The 19,486-nt window shown below is 44.4% G+C and overlaps 1 protein-coding gene across 1 annotated transcript in view; it reads left to right on the forward strand.

The window, feature by feature from the left end:
• The window catches only part of LOC122804688 (cystatin-B-like), a 48,021-nt gene extending 36,010 nt beyond the window's left edge, over window positions 1-12,011 (forward strand). The window contains exon 3 of the mRNA XM_044074702.1: window positions 11,596-12,011. Coding sequence (XP_043930637.1) covers window positions 11,596-11,721 — 126 coding nt within the window. The 3' untranslated portion in view covers window positions 11,722-12,011. The remainder of the gene's footprint in view (window positions 1-11,595) is intronic.
• The last annotated feature ends 7,475 nt before the right edge of the window (window positions 12,012-19,486 follow it).

Below are 19,486 nucleotides of genomic sequence, written 5' to 3' on the forward strand. Positions count from 1 at the left end.
AGATAAATTGCAGTGTGTTTGGCTTGACATTCATCATATCATGTGCTATTTTCCCCATCTGATGTATGCATTGTTAAATTTCTCCGATCATCTTTCCTGTTGTAATACTGACACTCCGAGACAGCAGTTCCAGGGTAGTTCTCCCTTCCTATGGCTGTGCACTTATGGGTTTAGTACAGGCAAGTAAGGGGGTGTGAGGGGTAAAGTGGTGATTTGGTACATAGGGGCCTTCTCAACATAACATTGTTACTGATGTGCAGCGTGGTGTTTCATGTTGCTTGTTTTATCAGTAGATTTGGTACATAGGGGCCTTCCCAACATAACATTGTTACTGATGTGCAGCGTGGTGTTTCATGTTGCTTGCTTTATCAGTAGATTTGGTACATAGGGGCCTTCCCAACATAACATTGTTACTGATATGCAGCATGGTGTTTCATGTTGCTTGTTTTATCAGTAGATTTGGTACACAGGGGCCTTCCCAACATAACATTGTTACTGATGTGCAGTGTTGTGTTTCATGTTGCTTGCTTTATCAGTAGTTTTGTCTGTTACCCATTTGGGCATTTTAGAAGTAGTCCATTCTCCATAGGGTCTGTATAATGCAGCGGATGGCTTTTGCCATCATACAGTACCCCAACACTGAATTCTAACTTCACCCCCACAGCATTCCCTGCTCCATACTAACCTGCTATACTTAAGTAGGGAATAAGGTTCGATGACATTCTAGGTTTAATTAAGCGCATTACATATATAATTCAGCAAGTGCCAAGCCATCTGACTTGCTATTAACATGCCAGGACTAGTGATACTGATTCCTGAAATGACGAAAAGACAAAAAAAAGGGAGAAAAGTAAATAACTAACCTACTGTTCTCCTTTAAACTTGCTACACTGCATACTGATGTGGAAAGCAAGTCCTCACAACTCACTGAACTTGCACATACCAACTTTAAGATTGTCATACCTCAGAAAAAAGGGAATATTCTTTGAAATCCCAATTTTTCTCATTCTTGACATTGCGGGGCACAGCATTGCGTGTTCTGACGATTTAAATGGTTAGCAAGCCTTCCATGTTGCCTTCCAAGTTCAGCCAAAGCCGTCCATCACCACAGCTCCACCTGTAGGTCAGGAGTGGTACTTCAGGCATTTAGTCTGCCTGTAGAGCTATTGATATGCAGATGAAACTGAAAGTTCCCAAAGTTGTCTGACACCATAGGTGCCACCTGTATGTCGGACTGAAAACTCTTCTTATATAGGCATTTCTTAATGTCCATCAAGGAGAAACTGTAACTACACCCGAGTCACTGTAAATACTGGTGTAAAATTTGTAGCTGAGCATTTTCATTACTGTGGGGAATCATGCACCCTCCCCATGCATATGCTTTCTTCCACCCACAAGCAAATGAGAGCTGCATTCACTTGTTTGGGATTGCCAAGCCCATGTCTTAATTGTGGCCTTTCTGATGCTATCCAGCCTTTGCTGACAGGTGTTAATTTAGCTCATCAAAGTCACCATTCAGTCCTTGCCCCAAGATAGGCAAGACAGTGTCAGCTAGTCACTCCCACCCCTCCCCTCTTATCTCTCAACAACTGTGCACACCACCTACCTTGACCTGGCCAAAGCCTTTGCTACTATTCCCCACTTGGGTATAATAGATGAACTCTCTCAAACTAGGCATCAATCCATATGTTACCAGATAGGTAGCAAACTGGCACACTGATAGAACCCACCTAGTCAAAATAGGAAAAGCCACCTCAAGCAGTCTAACCGTAACAAGTGGTGTACCCCAGGGATCGTTCTTGGGGCTTTTGTTGCTTGAGATGCACTTTTCTGAGGTGCAGGCCAAAACCAGTGGGCTATGGCTGACCAAGTTTGAAGAGGACTGCAAGCTGGGTGCTGTCATCAAGTCCACTAGTGATGTGTACATCCTGCAAGGGGGTCTCGCCCAAACAAATGACTGGTGTCAGAGACGAGGCCTCAAACTGAATGCCAAAACATTCGTAGAGCGTGACATCCCCACAAATTATCACATTAGTAACAAGGTTCTGAGCACATAATCAGTGGTGAGGGACTTTGGCACCCAGGTGGATAGCAAACTGACGTTTGACCACCATATTGCCTACATTGTACAGAAAGCTTTCTACGTGGCCCACCTCATTAGCAAGGGGATCTCATCTAAGGACAAGGTGATCATAACATCCCTGTATTCTTCCCTTATAAGACCAATTGAGTACAATGCCCCTTTTGACATGTACTTCACAAAACACATGCAGCAGCTGGAGAGACCACAGAGGTTCCTCACCAGGAGAATCATGGGCCTCAAACAACTACCCTACACAGGTTGGCTAAAGGCCCTGTCCCTCTATTGAGTCTCCTACAGACTCCTCAGAGGTAACCTCTGTCTTGCATACAAAGCAATCTCAGACCCCACCTTGATGGGACTGCTGCATATCTGCAAGTCAAGCTCCACTGGAGTAAGTTGCATGCATGACCTCAACCTGGTCTGTAACATCAGTAGGACTTGTTGGCGGGACAGATTTGTGTCCCAGAGACTCCCCTTCTGTGGAGTAGACTCCTGTTCCACGTCAAGCACAGTACCTCAACCCTTTTTTAAGCGTAACCTGGATAACTGGATGGGGAAGAGAAAATATACCCCTGGGATTTCATCTGTGTTCCTGCTGGACAGGAGCATCGAGTGCTGACTTGTCAAAATATGGCTACAGAAAGATTTCCAAAGGATGAAGTGGCTAAACCAACAAATAACCCAAAAATCCACTGGACAAGTTGAACAGGATCCAAAATAAATAGAACAGAAATCTTTAGCGAAAAAGTTTTTAATTTTCAATTTTTATTGTTTTATGTAGCACAAGTTTTTGATGGTTGTGTAAATGGAAGAAGATTATTTGATTGGTTAGTTGATTAATTTATTAGTTTTAGTATATTATTCAATTAACTCAAGGTGTGCTAGGTCATATTTGAGGGATTTTGGTTGGTTTGTATTTGTACTTGATGTTGGTTCTGAAGAAGTCTCTTTGGGGTCGAAAGCAATATTAAAGCAGTTTTTTTCGCTAAAGATTTCTGTTCTATTTATTTTGGATCCTGTTGTACTTGTCCAGCAGATTTTTTGGTTATTTGTCAGAATATTGGCTAAATTCCTGCTAGGCTTGTAAGGGCCTCGGGGCCAATAGCTTAGTAACTTCCTTTGATTCTGTGATGTATTGTGAGCCCCTTTTTGATCTGCATGTTTTTTTTTTTTCCACACAGGCTTGCTGCTGTAGGATGTAACCCATTTATCTATATATTTTTTTCCCTCTAAGGGTTTCTAAGGCAGTGCCCCATTTGCTGTCTGCCTTTCTGAGGCTCATGACACTCTTTATGTGGTAAAGCTCTTTGGCTTGTTCTCTGACATGTTCTCAGTTGTCCGTGCTGAAGTCCTTGATCAAAGTATAATGCTGCTGAAAACGGATTGTATGAACAGGAGTAGAAATTCTGGGGATGTCCCGGCCTGGCAGAAATTTTGAGTTGTGGTAATCTCCAATTTGATTACACTGATTGGCAAAGGGTGTGTGAGGACTAATCCCCAACAAGCGTTGACTATATAGGGTCATTCCTCTCAACTGTACAGATTTTCGCAGACTGTCTAGATTTTTGCCTCATATTTTTGTCATTTAATAATGACAAACATTTGAGTTTGACTGCACATCCTTCAGAAAATTCATGCTAATGCAAAACCTATTATTCTCTCAACTTGCTAAGTTTGTAAGAGCAATATTTAAAATCTGTCCCCATTTATCCCCCCATCATTTTAGGCTTTGTCCAGATTTTTTTTGCTCTAAGAGGTATGTTAGGGTTTGCTATGCCACACACACACATCTGTTTTTTTTTTTTTTTGCATTGGTCTATGTTTTATGATTACTTGTGCAAGTTGTGTTGTCCATTGGTGATTTAATTGTTTTAACTTATATTTTGTAATTATTTTAAACAAAAATATCTCTTTATTGAATTATCATTTATGACCTAGGTAATCATACATATAAAGGATTTTCGTTTGCAAACATTATACATCAAATATAACCTGTACAGTTATTGCCAATTGAGCATTACATAGCTCATTCAGTTCCTGCCTTCCCTTAAACCTCATTCCTCCGAAAACATTATTCTGCATATATTCCCACACTTCCCATTTTGTTTTCTATGTAATTTGCTCCTGCCCCTTTCTGAAGATCCCCCTCTAGTTCTTTATCTCTGTTAATACATTCTCCATTTCTAATATGGTTGGTTTAGACTGATTTCCATTTTCTAGTAATTTTTTGGCATCTACCAGAGTTAAACTCAACAAGGCCTTCCTATGTCTAGGGAATTCTGGTCCTGTATTGCATCTCAAATGTCTTTAGTCGCACCAGTTGCTCACCAGTGTTTTGAGTAGTCTACTACAGGGAATTTTTTAAAGTCTGCTAACTCATTACACACACAAATATCTTTTGTTACCTCTTTCTTCCCCATCACACCTTCAACGTTTGCAATCTACCCAACGAAAAGGAGTCTGCTTGGGGTTTAAAAATACCTATGTAACACTTCCGAGAAAAAATTGTAAATCTGCTAGACACTTTTTGGATATTTGAGAGCCATACATGTATCCTCCCATTGCTTCAATGATCTAGCTAGAGGAGTAATGTTTATAGTGTTAATGGGTTATTCATAGCAGTGAATTTCAACAGTAACTGTAGACATCACACTTTCTGAAAGGCAAGCTATTGCACATGTAATAGCATACGATTATAATTTGCACAGATTAATGTATACATATTTATATAATTAACATTTAGATTCTTATCCTGTGTGCAGCTTGTGTACAGATGTTCATCGTGTTACACTGCTGCAGTCATTACACTTGGGTTATCCTGCCGTCAGGCAGTTCCCCAGTCTTGGTCCGGCGTCGGTTGCTGTCACCTCCTCCCTGACGTCAGTGCAACAGGGGTATACAAGATGCAGCCGATGCCATTTTCTTTTGCCGCGTGGTGCCCGAAGCAAAAGCAGTTCGCAATTGCCGTTCGGCCGATTCCTGAGATTTTCATTCCGAATCCAGAACTGAAGTCTTCTACAAAGCTAAGTACCCCGTTGGGGAAACTTTTTCTTGCCTCAGACCGATGTCAGTAAAAGTTAATAACTGTATTTCTTGTGGGGAAGCAAATACCTCATAAGGATTTCCATTCTTATTGTGTCCCATGCCTAGGCCCAGACCACAACGTCATGGTTGTCGGTTTTATGCTAGGTTTAACAAGTGCACTATTAAATGTCGGTTTGATTTTGCCCGACACTATTTTGGCAGAAAATTCAATTACACCATGCCATCAGAACTTCCGATGACGGAATACATAGCGCAAAGACAAGGATAGGCATCAGAGGCCCAAAACTGATGACGGAGCCTCTTCTAGGCCAGTTGCCAGTTCACCGGTTTTCAGCGAGGTGCCTTCGCAGCCCCTGACTACCGCTTCTGTAGAAACACAGGCTGCCTCTGACTCCCACGTGGAGATGGCTGGGCCTTCGGAAGCATAAGATTTTCAGCCTACCGAAACTAACCCTTCAGAGGCATCCGGAGTAGCTGAACAACCTGCAGCTTCAGAGGGTGTTTTCAGACCTACTCAGTTAAGCATTAAATCTTCTGCTAAGTCTAAACCTCCTTTAAAAACAAATACAGCAATCTCCAGGCCAGGCCTCCATGCCTAAGAAACATGCTCAAAATGGCCGAAGACCTAATCACTCTGATCAGGGGGTCCTGTCCCCCTCCTGATAAAAGGCCTAGACAGGATGCAGACTATGACTCATCTGACCAGGTATCCATCTCTTCAGATTCATCCTCAGACCTAGGATACTCTTTACCCCCTTATGAGGATTCTGATGCTGAGGAATCAATTCCATCAGCCTCTCCGCCTGAGGACTACTCCTTTGGGGAAACCTTACATACCATGAGGGAGCATTTCCATTGGAAAGGCCAGGATTACTCTGAGTCCAAGAAAAGGCTCAGAGACTTTTATTACCTCAACACAGACCACTTGCTCTTCCGCCAGTGTTAGATATTGGGAATGATGTGTATACTGAATCCAGCTTAAATCCTGATTCTTTACCTCCAGCCCCAGTTAAGCCTGACTGATACTACAGAGTCCCTGACTCGCACATATTCCTTTATAAAAGCCCTGTTGCTGACCCCAAAACTATTTCTCAGGGACCCAAAGGGGTTAAGGCCTCATCAGCAAAGAATCCAGTCCCCCTGTGACAGATTCCAGAGCATTAGACAGATGGGGAAGAAAGTATATACATCTGCAACTTTAGCAATGAGGGCCTTAAATTGCCAGTTTCACATGCTAAAATATCAGCAATTTTTGATGTCTCAGTTGAAACAAAAAATGCTTCCAGATTCAGATCCTCCTAATTTTAAGGAAATGCAGGATTTATTGCGTGCAGCTGAACAAGTGGGAAAACATATTTTGCAATGTGGTTTTGATTCTAGAGGCCTCCTGTAGAGCAGCAGTTACAGGTTCTGTCATTAGAAGACATGCTTGGTTAAAAGAGCACACGTTACCAGATCATGTTAAAACAAAACTATTGGATGCACCTTTGCAGCAGGATGTGTTATTTGGAGTTAAGGCAGAAGAGGTATTAAAGAAAATGGAGGATAAGGCAAAATCTATGCAAACGGTGAAGGATTTCTTACAGGTTCAGCCTCCTCGATTTAGCAGAAATTGGCCAACAGAATTGGTCCTTTCCAGTTGCAGACAGACTTCAAAGGGGCAGATACAGACATCCAAGAGGTAGAGCTCAACCACAAGGTCCTTACAGGCCTCGACAATGGGGTGCATCAGGCCAGAAAGAAGGGGAAGACAGGCCCCAACCATATAAAAAACAGCCCCAGTGACTTCCCACTACAGCTGCCAAACCGCTCTCTTGGCAGCCCCCTTGGGAGGAAAACTGGCACTTTTCTATCACAATTGGCATATGATCACCAAAGACAAATGGGTTCTCAAAAATTGTATCTCAAGGTTACAGGTTCCACTTTCACACTCTGCCAAGGTTAAAAGGAATGCCAAATCTGCCACCAAATCAATGGGCAGAGGCTCAAAAACAAATTACAGCACTCATGGACATGAGACCTATTCAGAAGGTACCACCACAGGAGCAAGGACAAGGATTTTACTCAAGAGACTCTGGTTCCCAGAAAGGACAATGTCTGGAGGCCCATTCTGGATCTTTCTTTAAACACTTACCTGGATGTTCCGAAATTCAAAATGTTGACACTACAGCAGCTTCTTCCCATGCTGGGCAAGAAAGCTTGGCTCGTAACCTTGGACCTCAAGGAGGCATACCTGCATGTCCCTATCAGACAAAACTACAGAAGATGCCTCAGATTCATAGCTGGTTCAATGCACTATCAATTCTCTGCACTGCCCTTTGGCTTATCTACTGCGCCCAGGGTATTCACAAAGTGCTTGGCACCCGTAATTGCATTTTGCAGACAGAAAGGATTTCAAATTTATCCGTACCTGGACGACTGCCTGATTCAAACCGAGAGCAAGGACATTCTTCTAGAGCATCTGGCATTTGTAAAAAAGTTAAGTTACCTAGGGTACACGGTAAACGAAAAGAAATCAAAACTAGTGCCCTCACAAGTGAAATATTCCTGGGTGACAGCTTGAATACAACAGCCCAGATGGCTTATCTCACACCAGACAAGCAAGGACATCAGACACAATATTATCATTTGATGGCAACAAGAACCCATCTCCCTGCAAGACAAATTCTGCAGGCCTTGGGTTACATGGCATCGTGCATACTACTAATTCCATATGCCAGACTGCATATGAGGAAACTACAATGGTACCTAAAGAGTGTCTGGTCTCAATGTCTGGTCTCAACACTGTCAAAGTTTGGAAACAGTTATACCACTAATTCCTTGCCTTCAAGAGTTTCGATGGTGGGCTCAAGCTTGTCACCTCAACAAGGGACAGCCTTTTACTCAACCCACGGCCAGGCAAACACTGACAACAGATGCATCAGATTATGCCTGGGGAGCACACATGGCAGAGAAATGTATTCAGGGCAAGTGGCCCGAAGAACAAAGGCATCTTCACATCAATCAAAAGGAGATGCTAGCTGTACAAAATGCCCTTATAGCCTTCAAGGACCTGTGACATCCAGGACAACTACTGCTAAAGACAGACAACACCACAGTTATGTGGTACATAAACAAGCAAGGGGGCACTCACTCTTATCCCCTCTGCAGACAAGCCATGACCTTGTGGAATACAGCTATAAACTATCAAGTTCATCTGCAAGCACAATTCCTGCCAGGAGAGAAAAACACACTGGCAGACGACTTAAGCAGAAACATCATGGATCCCCACAAATGGGAATTGAATCCACAAATATTCAGAATAACACAAAAATGGTGGAGCCCGGACATGGATCTGTTTGCATCCCCAATAAACTGCCAGCTACAGAAATTCTGCACAAGGACTTACCATCCACAAGCATGGAAAGTGGATGCCCTCTCATTCAGCTGGAAAAACCTACAGGTATATGCTTTCCCACCACTACCTCCCCTTCCAAAGGTACTCCTAAAAGCCAGGCAAGAAGAGCCAAAGATGATCCTGATTGCACCTGACTGGCCACGCCAGCACTGGTACTCAATCTTAAAGAACTTTGCACAAGGACCACCCTGGATTTTGCCTCAAATCCCACATCTGCTGACTCAGCACAACAATCTGATACTTCACAGCCAGCTAAAGACTTTAAACCTGGCTGCATGGAAGATTCCTTAGTCAATCAAGCAATGCCTCTCTCCAAAGCTGTTATGGATGTCATTCTGGAGGCCAGAAGGCCTAGTACCAGGAAATCCTATTCAGATAAATGGAAGAGATTCTGTGCCTGGAACCAGGCTCACAGCCTTGACCCTCTTGTCCCAAATATTCCTCATACTACAATATTTAACTGAGATGCTGGGCAAAGGCCTCTCCTTTTCATCCATCAAGATCCATGCCTCTGCCATCTCTGCTGATTACAACACGGATCCAATTTTCTCTAATCCTTTGCTAAAACAGTACCTCAGAGGGGCTAAAAACATAAGACCACCCCATAGAGCACCTACTCCAACTTGGGACCTCAACTTCGTGTTGGAAAAATTAACTTTACCTCCTTTTGAGCCAGCTAACACAGCAGATTTAAAATATCTCTTGGAAAACTGCTCTGCTCCTGGCAATAACATCAGCACAAAGAGTTTCAGAATTACAGGCACTAATGGCAGTGGAACCTTTCATCATTTTCCACCAAGACAGGGTGTCTTTAAGAGCGAACCCTACGTTTATGCCAGCCAAAGGTGGTATCAAGTGTGGCTCTAAACCAAACTATTCACTTGCCAACTTTTTATCCAAATCCACAGAATAAAGGGGAGAGACTACTGCATTCTTTGGACATACACAGGCAGTTACGCTTCTCCTTGAACAAAACCAAAGCTTTCAGAAAATCTGAGCAATTATTGGTAGCATATGCTGCAGGAGCACAGGGAAAAGCCATTTCAAAACAGACTGTTTCAAAATGGATAGGACACTGCATACGTTTCTGCTATACACACCATGGGAAACCTGTACCTAACCGCATTAGATCTCACTCCACCAGGGCAACAGCCACTTCATCTGCCTACCTCAGAGTACCTACCAAGGACATTTTGGAAGCAGCAACTTGGAGTTCTGTACATACCTTCACCAAGCATTACCATCTAGCTCTGTACTCTAAATCCAGAGCTGGCTTTGCCACTGCAGTGCTGCAGGGCCTTCTAGCCACCCCTAATGCCTTATAGAACCAGCCACCCTACCTCAGCTTTGGGATTCCACCCAAGTGTAATGACTGCAGCAGTGTAACACGATGAACATAGTACAGTTTTGTACCTACCATAAATGTAGATGTTTGAGTGTATACACTGCTGCAGTCCAGGTTACCCTCCCTCCTTCCCCTCTTACTTGCTGGTATGTACCTATGTCTTCTACCCTTTACTGCCTATGGGGAGTATTTGCTGGTAACTGAAAGTTGTTGATTGCTTTTCTTATGTATGTTTTATTAGCAATTTGATTTGCCTACCCTTTTGGGGGCACCTGACATCTGGGGCAAGAAAAACTGAAGAAAATGGCGTCGGCTGCATCTTGTATACCCCTGTCACACTGACGTCCGGGAAGAGGCGACAGCAACCGACGCCGGACCAAGACTTTGGAACTCAGGCCAACTGGGGAACCGCCTAACGGCAGGATAACCCAAGTGTAATGACTGCAGCAGTGTATACACTCTAACATCTACATTTGTGGTAGGTACAAAACTGTACTTTTTCCTTATTCCACTCTGCACCTTTGTACTCTTCTTGGTGTGTGTGTGTGTGTGTGTGTGTGTGTGTGTGTGTGTGTGTGTGTGTGTGTGTGTGTGTGTGTGTGTGTGTGTGTGTGTGTGTATGTATATATGTATATGTATATATATATATATATATATATATATATATATATATATATATATATATATGTATGTATATGTATATGTGTATATATATATATATGGGTCACCTTTAAAATCTCGAACTCGCGTTTGCCCGAAACGGAATCCGACGGGACGAGAATACTGAAAACGCAGATGACCGAAAAGGTGAGAACCCGACGGACTCGGTAAGTGTGCGATCGAGTGAGGGATTTAGTGTTAGGGAGCGGACAGGTAAGTGTGCGATAGCGAGGGACTGTGGGTTTAGGGGTGGGTAAGTGAGTTAGGGTTAGGGTGCAGGTAGGGTGTGTGCGATAGCGAGGGACTGTGGGTTTAGGGGTGGGTAAGTGAGTTAGGGTTAGGGTGCAGGTAGGGTGTGTGTGCGATAGCGAGGGACTGTGGGTTTAGGGGTGGGTAAGTGTGCGGTAGTGTCGGACCTTAGGGTTAGGGTTTGGGTTAGGGATAGTGCATATGTTATGTGGTGTACTGTGTTTACGTGTAGTGTGTTGGTGTAATGGTTTTCGGTGTTTTGCGTTGTCGGCGTTTTATGTTGTCGGTCTTTTCGTTTCGGTCATTAGTGTGTCGGGCAAACGCGGTTTTGAGGTTTTAAAGGTGATCCATATATATATATATATATATATATATATATATATATATATATCTACATTTATAAAGTTGGTGCATTTACCACTTATTCTCTGTAACCGTGTATTTTCAGTATTAAAGACCCTTCCCCCACCCACATTTGAAAGGTTGGTTTACAGCATTTCTACAGTTGATTTTAGGCAATGCTATCCTGCCAGAAAGTCTGAACTTTAATATGTGGTGTTCTGCAGTGTAATGGGAGTGCCATATCTACTAGCCTACTAGTGTATTTAAAATGTGTAATAAAGCATAAATATTTTTTCTGCCAAGTAGCAGTTTTACATTTGCACCTGGATAACCTTGCGTGGACGCTAATGGATAAAACAGAGCATTTACAGTATTTCTGGTGCATACGGTTATTGGTGTGCATGCATCAAATCAATTTAAGATGTGCATCTCTCTGTTTCCTTTTCCTGACTTGGACTTGTTTATACCTTTTAGGTTGCTGATGGTGATGAATGTGTACATGTACGTATATATAAGAAACTTCCTTGTTATGGGGGAGAAATAAGTCTCGATGGCATCCAGACATCAAAGACCCATGAGGACCCATTGGTTTACTTTTAACTGTAAGCCTTTAACTTCCTGTCCAGCTGTATGAATCCATATAATGAAGAAAAGGTTTCTGCTGACAAAATAATCTACCATTGAGAACAGACTGCATTGGCTTTCATTTCTTTAGAAAATGCAAGCCATCAGCATAGCATGCTGTAATGGTGTCTTAAACATGTTCTTTTTCTCTAAACAGTACAGAAAATGTATATTTTATAGTGTATATAGTTTTACATTTGTGTTAAGCTCATTATATTGTAAACTGTGTTCTGAATATATCTTTGAAATAAAAATGCATTTTGGTACCTTTGCTATGTCATTTCAACTTTCTAACATTGTTTGTATTTGAGTACAGAAGTCTAACTTGACACATCTTTGCAAATGAAAGAGGTGACTTCACAGTGGGTGGAATTCCAAAGTGTCATACACTACGTTGAAGTTTTTGAGTAATTAAATAGGCAGTGTATCAGTATTAATGTATGCTATGCCCAGGAATAGTAATAACAAGGAAGATTTTATGTGGTGTGTGTTCGTTATGGCTGTATGTTGGTTGGCCATTCTCCATCTCTAGAGACCATGAAGTTTTGCGTCACAAAATCAGTCAGTGGTTGAAGTGCTGTGATCGTGTTTTTTGATCAGCAGACTCTATTACAGTCTGTGCAGGTTTAGTCATTGCTTGTCTGTGTAGGTACCAAAGGTGTCCTTTGCTGTCTGCACTCTTGCTTCTCCTCCCAAAGTTCCCCTCTCCTCTTCTCGTTTGTCTGGCTACCTGTCGATGGTCAGTTTTCAGGTGATGCGGTCTGTGGCTATGGCTTCCTAGCCTGTTGGACTGATGTCACTTGCCTTCATGTCACACTTGCAGACATCGTTTAAGCACAGAACGGGTCTTCCTGTGGGTCTGGAAATGGTGGCTAGCTCACCATGCAGTAGGCCTTTGGGGATTTGACCATCCTTCATACAGCAGACATGACCAAGCCAGCACAAGCACCCTTGGCAGGACAAACATGCTTAGTATCCCAACCCCCACTATAGGATGTTCTTGTTTGGAATGTGGTTCTGCCAGATGATGCCCATTATCCTTCTGAGGCAGCATAGATGAAATGCATTAAGCCTGCATTCTTGGCAGGAGTACAGAGTCCAAGTTTCACTACCATAGAGCAGTGTGCTGAGCGCACATGCTTGGTACACCTTCATCTTAGTGTTGATGGTCAGTTTGGAGCTGTGCAAGACCTTCGCTGATGGGTGTGCCATTGCTGTTTGTTGCCTTACTAATCCAGATGTTCAGCTCAGCACCTAGGGAGAGGTTGCTGGTGTTGGTGGAGCCCATGTAATTGAAGTCCTTCACCACCTCGAGAGTGTGATCACTGAAGATGCCGGGGGAGTGCTACTGACATCCTGCCCAATGATGTTGCTCTTTTCATGGCTGATTTGTGAGGCCAGACTATTTGTAAGCACTAGTGAAGGAGCTTATGAGGCATTGTAGTGCTTCCTCAGTGTGAGCAGTCAGGGTAGCATCATCTGCAAACAGCATCTGTCTGATCAGTACTGTCTGCACCTTGGTCTTCGCTTGGAGGCATGCGAGATTGAAAAGATTATCATCCCTTCTAGTGTGGAGGTGCACACCATCTTTGGACTCACATAAGGCATGGGACAGTAGCAGAGAAAAAGATGCCAAAGAGTGTCAGAGCAAGTACGTACCTTTGCTTCACTCCACTCCTGGTTGGGAATGGGTCCGAGAAAGAGCCATCGTATTGTATGACACCTTGTATTCCTTGTGGAAGGATGTAATCATCCTCAGGAGTTTGGGGGGAGGGGTACATCCAGTCCTCTGTAGCAGGGCGAAGATGCCTTTCCTGCTGACCAAGTCAAATGCCATAGTTAGATATATGAAGGAAATGTACAATGGTTTCCTTTGCTCGCAGCACTTTTCTTACAGCTGCCTTGGTGAAAAGATAATGTCAATTGTGGACCTTCTTGCTCTGAATCCACACTGCTTCAGGGTAAACGCATTCCATGAGTTATTGCAGTCTGTTCAGAACTAATCTGGTGAAGGCCTTCCCAACAACGCTGAGGAGGGATATTCCATGGTAATTGCTGTAGTCAGTTTCATCTCCTTTGTTCTTGTATGGTGTGATGATGTTGGCATCACACACATCCTCTGGCCCTGTTCCTTCCTCCCAGCACTGTAGCAGGAGGTCATGGAGAACACATTTCTTGCCATCGTTGATCACCTCTGGGGGAATGTCATCTTTTCCTGGAGCTTTACGACAGACGAGGGAGTTGATGGCTTTACTGAGCTCCTTTACAGAGGATAGATCATCAAGCTCTTCCATAATAGGAAGGGGGATTTTGTTTTTGAGTGCTACGTCAGCAACAATGGTCTCCTTTTGAGTAGAGCTCCTGGTAATGCTCTGCCCATCTCTCCATCCATTTGCTTTGGTCTAATGACTTTACCTGAGTTAGACTTTAGGGGCATAAGCTTGACTGCTCTCGTACATGGAGCAGATGTTGCCACAGTCAGCGGCAAGTTGGATGCTGTAACAAATATGTAGCCAATAGTCTTTGGCACATTGTCGAGTGATCCGATGGGTGTCGTTTCTGGCCTTCTAAGCGCAGCTAAAGTCCCCTCTGAAGGCTCCCTCTTGCAGTTGAGCAGTGCTGCTTGCTTGGCTGTGAGCACTGGTTCTATTTCAGTGATTCCTGCTCCAAACCAGTCTGGGTTTTGCCTCTAGCCTCTTTTACTGAAAGTATCCATGGTGGAGTTGCAGTACTGTTGTTACTGGCTGGGGGCTGCTCAACTTGAGGCAGGCAATAGCTGACCAGTTGGGACTACGATGATCCCTCCTACCATTGAAGACCATCCATAACCTCCGAGCTTACGCCGATCACTTGGACTTATAACTTGTAATTGCTGTCTGCTTTGTTGTTTCTGATGCTATTTAACACTGCACTGATGACCTCTCCAGGATGCAAGCCTGGTTGTAGTATATGGAGATCCTGAGATGCCCAGTCGGAAGGATTCCCTTCACCCTCCCTGATGTAGTCCATCAGTAATCAAGTAATGCGGAGCAATATGTTTGGCATGAGCTTGGCAGCAGGAAGAAAGTCAGAACTGACAGCTAGCCACCTTAACGACGCCACTTCTGATTTTCTGCCTAGGCTTACTCCCATGCCCTTTTCCTCTCCCCAAAATATCTACAAGGCAGCAGAGCCGTCATCCAAAGACAAAATTTGCGGGTTTAATGTCAGAGTTTACCTTCTGCTAGATGAGCTGTCTGACGAGACTAACAAGCTCCATTATTAAACTAATGTACACCCACATTTTTTCAGCCCCTAAAGGGGTGATTGTGACAGGATAGATGCGTAATAAGTTCGTGAGCTGTAACATTATAACATCGATTTTTCTAGCCAATGTACTACTGTACTGCAGTTTATGTTGGCTTCACTTACATTATAGTTGTATGCACACACATGCGGGTATGCACACGCATGTGTATATACAAATGTACATATGCCCGATTTACATAGTATTACGTATATACACATGATGGAGAGAGAGTAAGCCATACTCTAGCTCAACATCCTAGTGATTCACTTTTTGTAAACAGCCACATTATACAGCTGCTTGCATATAGTACAGGTACAGGAGTGTTATGGGCAATTTTAGTTGGCAAACAGCCTTTTCTGTGTTGAGAATGTGGCATAGCTTTGAGCAATCCACATTGTCGAAAAATATGAATCAGTGCTTACAAAAAAAGTGCCCAGAGTAAACATAAAAGTGAAAGTATTGCCAGGTACATCAAATGTACAAAGGAAGCCTCACAGTTATGGGTGCTTATCATTGTATACAGGTAGTATCTTCATGCATCCTCAGTTATGGGCGATATAATTGTATGCAGGTAGTATCTTTATGCAGGTAGTATCTTCATGCATCCTAAGTTATGGGTGTTGTCATTTATATACAGGTAGTATCTTCATGTAGAAGTGTTCCTTACCAACAACAACATCACCATATGGAAGGAGCACTATAGTCATGGTCATATATAACATGGACCTAAAAAGTGATAGAGCACAGAAGATAAGATACACTAGAACAGTAACCATGCATTGGTATGAGAAAACTACAGTACATCTCCCTGTGCTGAAGTAGTAAACCCATATACAAGTGTCTCGGAATATTTCAGACCTGTTTGATATATTGGCCACCATGTCTAGCTCTCTCTATCACCTATAGTCCTTGTAGACATTTTTTAGAATTTTATTCTTGCCTTAGAATTTTATTCTTGCCAAAAATTGTAATGCACCAGGGAATGATGGCACAGTGTGCCAATATTCACAGACCTTCACTGATCCTAAAAGTATGTGCCAAAAGCTGCAAGTGTTGAAGAATAAGGACCACCTGACAATGACCCACTTGACCTGGATTCATTTATGTAGTTCAGACACATGTAAGAGCTGTCTGGGGAAAGGAAGAATGATGAGGCTATGTCTGCTTTCATTTGCTACCCCTTAAAATAGTCCATCCTTCTAGTGACAGTAAAGTGCACTGATAGTTTACCCTTTGTTTTTGTCCTCCTTTTAGTTTTCATATTTAAAACCCTATATCTCTATAGATCAATTTCACTATTTCCTTTTTGGCCTCCACTCCTCTCCGTGCTTAGGCTGATTGCTGGTACCTTTGTTTCCTCTACGTCACCGTAGCATTTTTAGAAGTGGAAGTGTGTGTTGATCAAAATTTAAAAATAAATGCATGGCCATAAAATTCCCTTCTAGTACCTCCACAAGTTATGCATGGTGTGCTTGGGGCTGGGACACTTGGATGAGGATTGCACCACTGATATTGAAAGGTCTCTCTCCATCAGGCCCACAAAATGCTCCCTTAGTCTGAGAAACAAAAAGAAAAGGACCGAGAACCTAAGAAAAGGAAGAGTTGAAGCCTGTCCTGCTCTGGATCTGAAGATTCCTAGGAGGAAGGAGAAGGATTTAGATTTATCTGATGTTATGTGATCCTATCTCGCCTACATTCTGACTGATGGGTTCGGAGCCGATCCCTCGGCTCCGACTCGGCACGCTTATGCTATAGAGCGAGGCCTCTAATTGGCTGAGCTATCTTTATCCCAGGATGCACCACCACTAATCCCCCAGATCTCGTTTGCCGCTTACAGAGCTTGGACGTGGTCTCAACATTGGCTGGGCTAAGTACTATATTTATAGTCTTTTTTCCTGTCAGTATTTCACTCATTTAAACCCAAAAGCTGTTTTAACGGCTATTTTTTGTGTACGAGTGTGTTTCTTGTTGTTTCATTGAGTTTTGCATATATTTTCCTGTCAGAGAAGGTTCCGTTTAAGTTAGAGGGGCCTTCCCCTGTACTAACTACTTTAGTGGTTGTGTGTGGGTCAAGTACCCGTTTGAGTTAGAGGGTCTTGACCCTCCTTTTTTCCCTTTTCTCTTTCTTGTATTTCTTGTGTAAAAAAAAAAAAAAAAAGTTCTTTAGTTAATATTTTTCGGAGTTAGTGATTTTGTTCCTGTGTATTCAAACTCTTAATCTACTGTTGTGGTCTATTTTTTGTACACTATGTCTAAAGAACATAAACCCTCCGGGTTTAAAAAGTGCACGAGGTGTGGGTTCAAAATGTCCATAACAGACGACCACTCCTCGTGCGTCTATTGTCTTGGCGCCAAACATCTGCAGGAATCGTGCAGTGTATGCCATGCGTTTTCCTCCAGAGTCCTCCAGGAGAGGAAAAACAAATTAATCCTCAAAGGATTAATTAAGCCTTCCTTTGAGAAGGCTTTGTCTTCCTCTCCTTCTCCTTCTAAAAAGAGGAAAGCGCCGGCTCCGACCAGTCAGTCAGATCCGACGGCTAAGAAGACTAAGCAGACTTCTCCATCGGCTCCATGGACTTCGGAGCCGAGGTCGGAACGGTCTGCCTCGATGCCTCCAGCCTCGACCCCTCTGGTTTTGGAGCCGAGGTTTGGGGCATCGAGAGGCAGGTCACCCTCATTGGCTCCACTGATATTGGAGCCGATAAGGGTCATCGGCTCAGACTCTTCCCCCTTGGAGCCAAAGTCCTTATCGGCACCGAGGAAAATTTCCTCGAGGGTTTCCTCGGAGCCGAAGTCCTTATCGGCACCGAGGGAAATTTCCTTGAAGGTTTCCTCGGAGCCGATAATTGTTGAGTCCTTTCGGAGCTGGTCCCCGAGCCCTTTGGAGCCGATGGAGAAATCGGTTCGGGCCCGATCGGTATCCTCGAGATCTTCCAGGATGTCTGATTCGGACATCGACCGGGTGCTCCTTCGACTCTTCCAGTCTCCGGTGTTCCAAAAGATGGTTTCGGCTCCAGCCCATTTGGCTTCGGAGCCGATGGTCCACTCCCTTACTGTACTTCCTCCTCCAACAGCTTCGGCACCGTTGGAGCAGGTGTTGGTGGAACCAGTGGAGGTGTTAGGGTCAGGCCCGACCCTTGCTCCGACTCCGGCTCTTGGGTCGGAGTTCAGTGCACTGACTTCTTCCTTCGGCCCTGGGGGGGAGGCTTCGGGATTGATACTTTCGGTCCCAAGTCTCCCTCTTGGTGCGTCGGCGGCGGGAGTACCGTCCACTGTCATGGCCACGGAGGGGGGAACCTTCCCAGGATTCTGGTGGTCCCGCCTTCAGGGCTATGAGGGGTGCTCTAGCCAAATCTTCTTTGGCTACCTCCACAGTTTCCCCAACTCCTTCCCTACATTTGGAGACTGGGTCGTTGGCAGCCCCCCTGTCCGCAGACAGCGGAGCCCCTGGGCCTCAGGTTACCCCCGCTGGGGTTTCTCCCCCTCCTGGAGGTCCTTCCGAAGCCTCTTCGGAAGAACCTCCCAGGAAGAAAACGTGCAAGAGGAAGCACATTGACTCCCCTGACGAGTCTTTGACATCTGACACCGATCTCGATGATGCAGAGGGGTCCCCCAAGTCGTCCTCAGATGATGTCTCCTTTGCAGACATCCTGGAAGCCCTAAAACAACGAGGCGGCTGGCAGTCCAAACCTCCCTCTGCTGATGAGTCTGTGTTCCTGAAGGCCTTCGGGGCTCAGCCCTCCGCCTCCTGGGTGTCTCCGCCCTTTGAGCTCTTGGATTTGATCTGTCGAAGGGCGTGGGAACACCCAGACTCTGTGGAACCGGTGCCCGCTCGTCCAAACAAATTTCTTTCGGCGCCCCCAGATAAAGAGTTCCTTACGAAAGGTGTGGCTGTGGATGCTATGGTGGTGGCATCTGCTACCCAGCAAGATGTAGCAGAGGCTTCTACGTCCGCCCATCCTCCTAATAAGGAGTCTAGGAGCATGGATCGGTACGGCAAGCGCACCCTTAGTTCAGCGGCCTTTACCCTGAGGTCTTTGAACTACCTGACGCACTTTACGAGATTCCAGAGGGATCTGATTAAGGAGCTATCCGATACCCTCTTAGGTAACCTGCCTGAGGAGCTGGCCCAGACGGTTGGATCTCAGCTGGCTACAATGTCGTCCATTTCGAACTCGTCCATGAGGCTCATTTCATATGCGGCCGAAGGGGCGAGTAGAGCGGCGGGTACAGGCATTGCTCTACGGAGACAAGCCTGGCTCCACCTGTGTCATTTCGCGGAGGCCTTCAAGTCTTCATTCGCCGATGCCCCCTTTGATGGGTCCTCCCTTTTTGGGCCCAAGGTGAAAGACACACTTACCCGCTGTGAACAGGAAGGTAAGACTCTGACTGCCGTAGGGGCACGATTTTCCACTCCCTTTCGGCCTTATCCCAAGGCTAAAAGAGGAGGGA

The sequence above is a fragment of the Protopterus annectens genome, chromosome 6.part0 (assembly GCF_019279795.1).
Source record: "Protopterus annectens isolate FY-2018-M chromosome 6.part0, PAN1.0, whole genome shotgun sequence".
In the NCBI taxonomy this organism is placed as follows: domain Eukaryota; kingdom Metazoa; phylum Chordata; order Ceratodontiformes; family Protopteridae; genus Protopterus; species Protopterus annectens.